Below are 9,387 nucleotides of genomic sequence, written 5' to 3'. Positions count from 1 at the left end.
TGTTGTTTTATATCAAACAACTTTTATAATACTCATTTTTATTGTTATAGTATTTTATAAATGTTAAGGAATATGACAAAAAAGATATTGTAGGTACTGAAGGGGGGTCTCTGGGAGGAGTTGGGTTACAAAAGGGAAACAAGAATGTGATTTAATTCTATTTACTTAAAATATGTTTTTAAATGTTAACAAATTCAGATAAATTGAAACCATGTAACTTTTCTGATCATAATGCAATAAAAGTTAAAAAAAAATGCTGGTTATTGTGGACCCTATGGGAAATGAGAAGTCATCTCTTTTTTCTCCAATCTACAACTGAGACATTTTTTTGGGTAAGTTACTTAGCTGTAGTTTTATAATTATTACAGTTGAGCTTATTGATTAATAAAAATAACTTTAAGTGAATACTTAAACATATATATGTTTGTGTGTATATTATTTATATTACATATAAAAGCATTCACATCTCCTAATTTAAAATGACTAAAATTGGCTTCTGCAGTTTTCAAAGATGGTTGGGTTTATGAGCCTTGGAAGTTGTACAATATAGAACCACATTGGAGGTGACAGATATTTTTTTATATCTTTATATCTTCTGAGAAAAGAACAAGAAGAGGATCATTAAGCTCTAATAAGACAAACCTATTCATAGGATAAGCCGACCCACTTTCTTCTTGGCTTTGATGGGTGGCTGGTGAATACACTTTACCAAAAGCTCACACAGATTGTATTAGTTTCGATAGACATACACATGCTCTCAGTGGAAGTTAGGATGGTACAGGCAGGCAGCACCATGGCCTTTTCCCTACAGCAATGTGGGAGAGCAAGATTCCCTGACTCTCCATCAGGGACCTCCAGAGAAGGATGGGGTCCATGAATAAGGTAAGGGGCTTGGCATGGTGGGGCAATTTAAATGCAGTGGTCCATTCGTATTCCTGGCCCTATCCTCTGTGATGTATGTCATCTTCACTTTGAAACTTGTTTGTATTTTTTATTATTTATTTTACATTTTTTTTGTGTGCGTGCATGCATGTGGGTACTCACACAACATCAACATCATGTATGGAGAGCAGAAGACAACTCATAGGTATTGGTTCTTTCTTTCCATTATACAGAAAGAAAGGACCAGGTTGTCAGGCTTGGTGTCAAGATCCTTTCCCCCCTGGGCCATCTCACTCACCTCACAAGGCTCAAGGTGCTGAGCCTTGTGGGTTTTTTTCATGCTCAGACTTAGTTTTCAACTTACTGTTTGAGACTTTTACACATGTATACAATGTAATGTGTTTTGATCAAATCACCCCTCACTCCTTCCATTTTACCTTTTCTCATCTTGCCTTCCCCTCTCCCTCTTTAACTTCCTGTGCACTTTCTAGTATACCTGGAACACCTTTTGAGCCCTAGGCACACACCCTTCCTGTGTGCTCTTCCATAGATGGTACATACTTAGGAAAAAAATTTGATGGCTTGTCACAAAGGACAAATAAAATAGATGTAGTTTATATAATTTTTTTTCACAACACCTTACAAAATGTCAACATCATCTGGGGAGGGCAGAAGAAACACAATAATTGTTACGGTGTAGTTTGTGTTGCAAATGTTCCACCAAGGCCGCAGCTAAGCACTGCTGTGGGGTCATGACGGGAACTTTGAGATAAATCCATGGGAGGATTTCTGGTGATCAGGAGGGTGACATGCTTCGGAAGGAGACAGTCCTCTCTACATAGATCCCTACTGTGAATTAACCTCCCTCATTTACCTGCCTGGCCTTTGGGATGAAGAAGTTCCTGAATTAACCTCCCTCATTTACCTGCCTGGCCTTTGGGATGAAGAAGTTCCTAAAGAAACAGGAAAGCAACACAGGACTGTGAACACACCAACACTCAAGGACCACAGGACAGGAGTGGGGTCTCCTAGGAATCTCTAAGCTTTGAAAGCTGTGAGTTGCAGCTTCCTCTGCAGGATCCTGTGTGTGCAGGTGTTCTTATCCACACCACTAACTGCCCTTGATGTACTTGGACAAACAAATGCTCTCAAGTTCCCTTCACTAGGTAGGGGTAATTACACCCTGTCACTTTTTAAAAACTCAATTCTTGACGGGAAAATTTTTAGAAAAAAGTACTCTTTTTGTTTCCCTACAGATCCTCTTTGAATTCATTGTGTGTCATTCATGTAACTGATGTGATTTAAGACATGGCCATTCACAGCAGAACTTGAAAATGAATTATCCTGTCTGAGTTAGTCATTCTAAAGGGGCTACCTGATTAGAGTTGGTTATAGAACTGAGAGTTGAGTCTTATTTGTAACATACTCATTCACACACACATACACACACACACACACACACACCTCACAACAATAGTAAAAATGAGGTTCAAACACATAGTGAAGTTTTATTCCACTTACTTAGATGTCTGAGCTTTGAAATCATAGACAGCTTTTGCAGGCAATTTCTGGAAAAAAAAAAAAGGTAAACATTTGTACCAAATTAAAAAATTTTAAGATTTCACATAAGGCTTATAAAACACATGTAATTTAATTAATATGTACAAGTTACAAATGTATCAGTTAGTGCTACCCCCAGACCAGTGAGCTACATGGGGACAAAGCTGATTTCATCGTCAGGCTTCACTTTAGAACTAAAATAGATCAGTGTCATAATATGATAAAATGCCCACAAAGTAGTCTGTCCTATGTGTGCCCTGTTTGAGTACTACAAACAGACAATTGTGGAGGGCTAGCTGTTCTAACTTCTATGGATTGACACTAGTCTGCCTGAGTCATAAGAAAAGAAACAAAAGACATAAAGGAAGTTATATTCTTTACTAAAAATACTGACTATCCTAGAAGTAGCCCAGTTACTAAGAGGTTAGCAAAAAATATAGGAATGGAGGGTTGAGGAATCCTTTGTCTTATCTTTTAGTTATGGAGTAATACCCATGCCTGCCCTTGAACTCTAGGGCCCATGAATTTACTTGAGGCCTAACATATTATGTAGCTAGTGATATCAGTAATTCCTTCACCCCATTTTTCTTCCCTTGTGATTCTAGTGAGCATCAACAAACTTGGGAAAATTCTGACTTTATGAGGGTCTCACAGACTATCTCAGAAGCTGTCAGTCAAAGCCCTTATGGCTTTCAAGGCAGTTAGGAACAGGCGTTCTAGTTCTGGCTTAGGGTAATGGAGCAGGAGTCACTGTGTATAAGAACTCTCAATGCTATAAGAACTTGACTGATAAAAATCTGTATTTATTTTCAAAAGTACTTGTACAGATCACATGCCCCCCACCATAAAAACAAAGCAAGCCAATCAGAACTCTATTAGTTCATGAGTACCAGGTCAAGATTCAGAAAGGGCTTACTGCCCAAAGTGCATTCCAAAGAGAAAATGAGTGGTGTGTGGACCCAAGACTAAGGCTCTAAGTAGAACTGCTTCTAGACTCTTGTGGCTGCCTGGTTTTGGTCTCAATTATTTACTGTTTTAAGGTATGTATCTGACTGGTAAGTGCTTTCTCAGAAGGTCCTTTACAGTCAGTCCAATACTGTTCAACTAACTACCTCTTTTTCTGGAGTTGTTCTTCGTTCCCGTGATACGCTTCTTCCCAAGTCAGTCAAAGTAGATGAATAACTTCTAGGGGACTCGTGATCTGTTGGAAAAGATAAGGGGAGCCAGGGTGAGATTTCACTGCATTGAAAGGAAACTGGCTAGCCACTTTCCCTTGTGGCAGTTATTTTACCCCCAAATTTGGAGAGACATCGTTGATGAGAACATGGATGTAAAACTTATAACTAACTATAAAGTCATGATGTAAGACACACACACATTGAAAATGAAGAAATACACAAATAACAAATATTCTAATCATATATAAAATATTATTCTATTGCCAATTAATTACACTGCAGTCCTTGGTGTTGATGATTCCCAGTTATCGGGATTTTCATGCTCCAAATTTATGATGACTAATATTTCTATTCTTTTTTGTTCTAATATATAATAATTATTATAAGATACAGAATTAATGGAAAATTTAGAAATAACACATTTCTAGAAGCCAATGTTTGTGAAATACAATCTAAGAAGTGATGATGAAAAGAAAGATAAAGTATGAACATGACAGGACTACAGTCATACCCTGCCCAGTGCATGTGTATGTGTGGCTGTCCATGCATACATGTATGTGTGTGCACATGTGTATGCATGTATTGTGTGTGCTTGTGTGTATGTGCCTGCATGTGCATGCATGTGAGCATGTGTATGCTTGTATGTGTGTGCATGTATGTATGCATGTATGCATGTATGTGTGTGCTTTGTGCCTGTGCATGCATGCATGTATGTGTGTGTGAGTGTGCTTGGATGCATGTATGTGTGTATGTGTGTGTGTATGCATGTGTGTGTGTATGTATGAGACTGTTTGTAAATACTTATTGGGCCTTAAGATTCTATACCTCTTATGACTTTCCCTTCTACAAGAATGTTCAACTAATCAGAAGGTAAAGTATTTATTTCAGAAAACAAAAGGATATCTAGAAAGCTTCATATGAAGTTGCCAAATTGCTTATGAAATAGTGAGGCCTTGTCCTACTAAAGCAAATTATAAATAGTTACTTTTAAAAATGATGACTGCAAATTTCCTTCTCAGTTCTTAAACCTAACACAGTTGTGTGATTTGCATGTGGGATGTAACTAAAGGTGTAAAAGTATCTGACAGCCTGTGTAACTGGGTCAAAGTTTATAAAAAACCATTTACTCACTTTAACAAATATAGATATGTCGAATACTAGAAACCATCAAGATAATTTTATTTATGTATATAGTATATGTTTCAATGCTTCAAACTCATGTTTTGATAATGCACTATATATCGGTATCAGAAAATTGTTAAAAGGTAGTTAAAAAATTGGATTATGACTTGTTTCAGACTTAATAGAAAGTGATTAAAAATTCTAATTTTTTGAACTTGAAATTTATTATTTTATTTAACAAGTAAGTTAAAAAGTATACTATTAATATTATTAAATCATTATTTCATTTATTATTCTATCCTTTTTTATGATATGAGTTTTGTGTATGGGTTTTTGTCTGCATGTATGCCTGTGTGCCATGTGTGTGCATGTCTTTGATGGCAGTCTTTTCCTGGGTTTAGAGTTATAGACCATGGTAAGCTGCCATGTGTATACTAGGAATTGAACCTGGGTCCTCTGGTAGATAAGCAAGGGTTCTTAACTACTGAGCCATTGCCTCAGCCCTGTTCATTACAATTTAATGTTTTCCAGCATGTTGTACAGTACAAATTAAAGTGAGGGTAAATACCAATAAGTAAAATTGTCCAGTGGTTATTAACAATTTTGATTTTTTTTGCTATTAGAAATTATATTTTATGTCATATACTTTTAGTTAATAGGGCTTTGACTTCTCTTGCTGTTACTGAAATCTGTGTTATATTTAGAAACTTTATCTTTTTTGCCTTTAAATTTCTCGATTGTAAAACAGCACTTACGATAACACAAATCCATGGACTCCTGTTGGACAATGCATCTAAGCTAAAGCTGTCTCTCTGCAGTGCTGGTGTATAGAGTCTCTCTACTGACAGCCTACCCCCAAATCTGGAATATTATTCTAGCCTCATGTCCTGTTTTGAGATATGTCCTACACAGATTCATTTGAGAATTAGATAAAAATATCAAAGCATACTGTTTTAAAGTTAACTTCAGTAAATATCTCTGATTAGAACTGTCATTTGCCTTCTAACATTTGTGTTAACTATGAAAATGGACTTACTCAAGAGTCATGCTTAGCATAATCCAATTCCCATGTCAGTATGAAATTATCCTAACAGAAATAGCAAATGAGTAAATCAACTAATAGAAAGAAGAAAATGAAATCCTTGAGTGATAGAAATCATATCTCTATCTTAAAGATACATTCACAAAATTCCATTCAAATTGTGCCCTTTAAATGGAAGGAGTTATTAAATAACTTGTTGGGACCAACTTCTTTGAGTGAATAAGTATGGTGTTCTAAGGTTAATATAGAAATCAAAGAATAGTCTGTGAACCCACTGGCTTTGGTTCATAATGAGCCCAAATAATATATCTTAGGGATACATATATTGAATTACAGTTTTAGTCTTGATATATTCTTTTGAATTTGAGAGGTGATCATTTTAGGATATTGGATAATTGAAGAAAAATGGCTATTTTGCTAGAAAATTGGATTCTGGAATGTCTTGATTTGAAGCTTTCCAGTTATATAGCCTGCTTTTAAAAAGCATTTGGATCTGCTGTTTGTGAAGCAAGCTGCATAGCATCAGTATAAGTAAATACAGACTTCAAGAGTGTGGAGATTTAGCATTTCAGCTTTTTTTTTTTTTAAACAACATCCTACTTGTTTTTAACCTACTATTAAGTGACAAATTAGAGTTTTCTTTTAGTTTAAGTGAGTAAATGTTTGTGAATTGATGATTACTTTCAGTCAACACATGAATGTCAAATATCACACAGGCAAAAGAGAACTGCTGAGTCAGACACGCCCGCACCACACAACTCTTTGCTTGGCAACACATAATGATGTCACGTGGTCTCACGGCTCAAGAGCGATGAGATGCAGGATGGAAAAAAAAACACAAAAAAACGAATACGTGAAAGGATGGGATCTGAGCCACATGGGAAAAAAGAAAGAAAAGCTCATCCACCTTGGAGGCTCAGTGCACTACCATAGTCCTGTGCGTGGTAGTTGCTGGTTGTGTCCACGTCTGGGAAAGAGGCACTGTGAGGCATTCTCCCACAATCATTTTGGTACAGGGGACAATGAATAGCACCATCTTGAGGCAGTGGGTGGAAAGGCTGGTGCATGGGACTCCTTTTTAGAGCATTAAGAGATGAATTCCTTTCAGGAATCTGGGGCAGCAGTTCACTTATAAGCCTGTGTAGTATGCTGTTGTCTGGCAAGCTTCCTCGCCGCTTTTCGGCTTTTATTTGGTCGCAAATGTCTTTAAGGGCAGAGTCCAGAGCCTCAACTACTGAGGCTTTGCATTTTGCCTGCTCAGTCTGTTTTTTGGGAGTCAAGATTTTTTTCCTTCGGAAAGGCACAGGGCTGACTAGAAATGCAAGTTTAGACAGGCCAGGATCCATTTCTTGCCTTCTGGGTCGGTCCATATTTTCATGCTTAGCTCTTTCGTGTTTTAGCATTGTGGTAAATCGAGTGTAAGAAGCCGGGCAGCGGCCTTTGCAGGAGCTGATGAGGTGTCGGTGATGGTGGTGGTGATGGTGGTGATGGTGGCTGGATCCGTAGAAGCTTTCAGAGGATGTGAATGAAAAGTGGTCGAAGTCACTTTCACTACAAAAGGACGACCCTTCGACATGAACGTAGTCGCTGTGGTCAGACACAACCCCATCTTGGTCACTGTCGGAAAACTCCATGTGTGTTCTAGGTTGCTCATCGCTGGTAACCTCTATGTGGATGGGCACCAGGGTGTTAGACTTGCAGCTTCGCTGACCCTGAGAAGGGTGTCGAACCTGAGTTTCTTCTTCCAGCAGAGACTCTATGGAAAATCGTCTCTTGGGACACAAACCATTTTGGGGAGGTTCTAGGGCTATGGGCGATAACATTTCATCTCCTAGATTGGGCATAGACTTCGACTTCTGAATCAGCTTTTCGAACTCCGAAATGCGAGTGGGTACCATGTCCCGGGGCACCTCCTCAGTGGAAGACTGGCTCCATCCGTGGAGCAGCCCCCTGTACTGTTGCTCTTTCTCGTACTGCAGGATCCTGGATTTTACCGAGCAAATGACCTCTGAATTCATCAACTCCTTGCGGTTGATGCGATGCATTTTCTTGTACATCTTGAGGAAACCCGGGGCATTATGGGCTGACCTGTGCTTGAGCCTAGATCTGCTGTTCCCGCACACTTCCGGGATAAAGGGGGACGCCCAAGTCACTGGGCAGCTCTCTTTGGAGTCTTCTTCACATAACAGAGAACCCATACTTTCTGACTTGGTTTTAGGGTCGGGGAAGCTGTCGCAGTCGTCATTCAGGAGATCATCACAGCTACGTGACTTGATTTTGGGGGAAACAGTCTCTTCTGTGCTACTCCAGATCTCTGCATTTTGCCGGGCCATTTGCCAGCCGTTCTTGAAAGTGATGGCCCTTTGCGAGTCCCCAGGGACGTCCAAATGCTGTCTGTAAGCACTGCAGCACTCTAACTCACTAGAGGGGGTGCCATTGAGCCCCGAGGAACTGCAAAGGGGCGGACACATTTTGCTATCATCCCCACCTTTCAGTCCAGAGCAGCGTGGCAGGAGAAAGACATTTGGAGAAGTTAAAAGGTTCGCAGAGAAAGAGGAGCATGTCAATATAGCACAGCAAAGAGAAGGCAGTTAGTTAGCATGGGTTTAACACAGACCACCTTAACATACATAGCTTTAGTTTCAGAGGGATGCTTGATGCTAAAGCAAGATAATATATTTCAGTGCAACTTTGTAGACATTACAGTGAACACAATCACACATGAAATACACTTGCTGTGGCTAACACATTTCTATTGTACAATTCAAATGTGTTTTAGCCAGCAAGCCATGCCCAAACCACATCTCTATCTATAGAGCTAACAACATGGCCAACATGGCATAATCTCTCTCTCTCTCTCTCTCTCTCTCTCTCTCTCTCTCTCTCTCTCTCTCTTTCTCTCTCTCTCTCCCTCCCTCCCTCTCCCTCTTCCTCTCTCCCCCTCTCTCTTTCTTTCCTAACAATTTATAAATTATGTTCTCCCCCAAATTCTCCAAAAATTGACAATTCATTCAGTTAATATGTAATGCTTGAGAAAGGAGGTTAAGAAAAATACAATACTTAAAGTTATCAGTATCCTTTTACATTTTGGATTGTATCTGAGAAGGAATCTGTGCCACTTCGTGGCTAACTTGTTACTTAGGATATTTGTGTGGCTGAGCAGAGTATAATGAAGGTGTGTCTGTTAGTGATGAAATTACTTTCTGAAAGTTAGTTAGGTCTTAGACAGGCCAGCTGCCTACCCACACAGAGACCAGTCACCATCAGCAGTGTCTTTTGCATCCGTACCAGCTACTGTTTCCCTTTAACCAGTGCATGGCAGCAGTTTTAGTGCAACAGTTGTTATGTGTACCTGACTCTGTCCACCTTCGCAGATGCTTCTGTTACACCTCATTTTCTTTAAAACCCATTCTCTTCTGTTTTTACTCCCTGACACTGGAGGTACCCCAAATTTGGCATGCTATTTGTCAATAGATTATGGTTCAAGAGAAAATAAAAGGACCCAAGTAATTTACTAGAGACCCAAATGAGCCACTGTGTCCCTTCAATGTGTAGGTTACTGTATCTTCAAAGCAGAGATAGGCCATATGAAAAAGTGGCTCA

General features: G+C 39.1%; 1 protein-coding gene across 38 annotated transcripts in view; it reads right to left on the bottom strand.

The window, feature by feature from the left end:
• Positions 1-9,387, bottom strand: part of Sorbs2 (sorbin and SH3 domain containing 2) — a 328,789-nt gene that overhangs the window by 28,560 nt on the left and 290,842 nt on the right. For 27 of the 38 annotated variants that reach the window (XM_031339657.1, XM_031339658.1, XM_031339672.1 and 24 more), the window contains 3 exons: positions 6,692-8,272; positions 3,555-3,643; positions 2,404-2,450 (listed from right to left, as the gene is read on the bottom strand). In XM_031339657.1, coding sequence (XP_031195517.1) covers positions 2,404-2,450; positions 3,555-3,643; positions 6,692-8,272 — 1,717 coding nt within the window. The remainder of the gene's footprint in view (positions 1-2,403; positions 2,451-3,554; positions 3,644-6,691; positions 8,273-9,387) is intronic. The other 11 variants (XM_031339682.1, XM_031339683.1, XM_031339685.1 and 8 more) reach the window with 1 other exon arrangement.

Source organism: Mastomys coucha, unplaced genomic scaffold (genome assembly GCF_008632895.1).
Source record: "Mastomys coucha isolate ucsf_1 unplaced genomic scaffold, UCSF_Mcou_1 pScaffold22, whole genome shotgun sequence".
In the NCBI taxonomy this organism is placed as follows: domain Eukaryota; kingdom Metazoa; phylum Chordata; class Mammalia; order Rodentia; family Muridae; genus Mastomys; species Mastomys coucha.
This window is presented reverse-complemented; position numbering and strand designations above follow the sequence as displayed.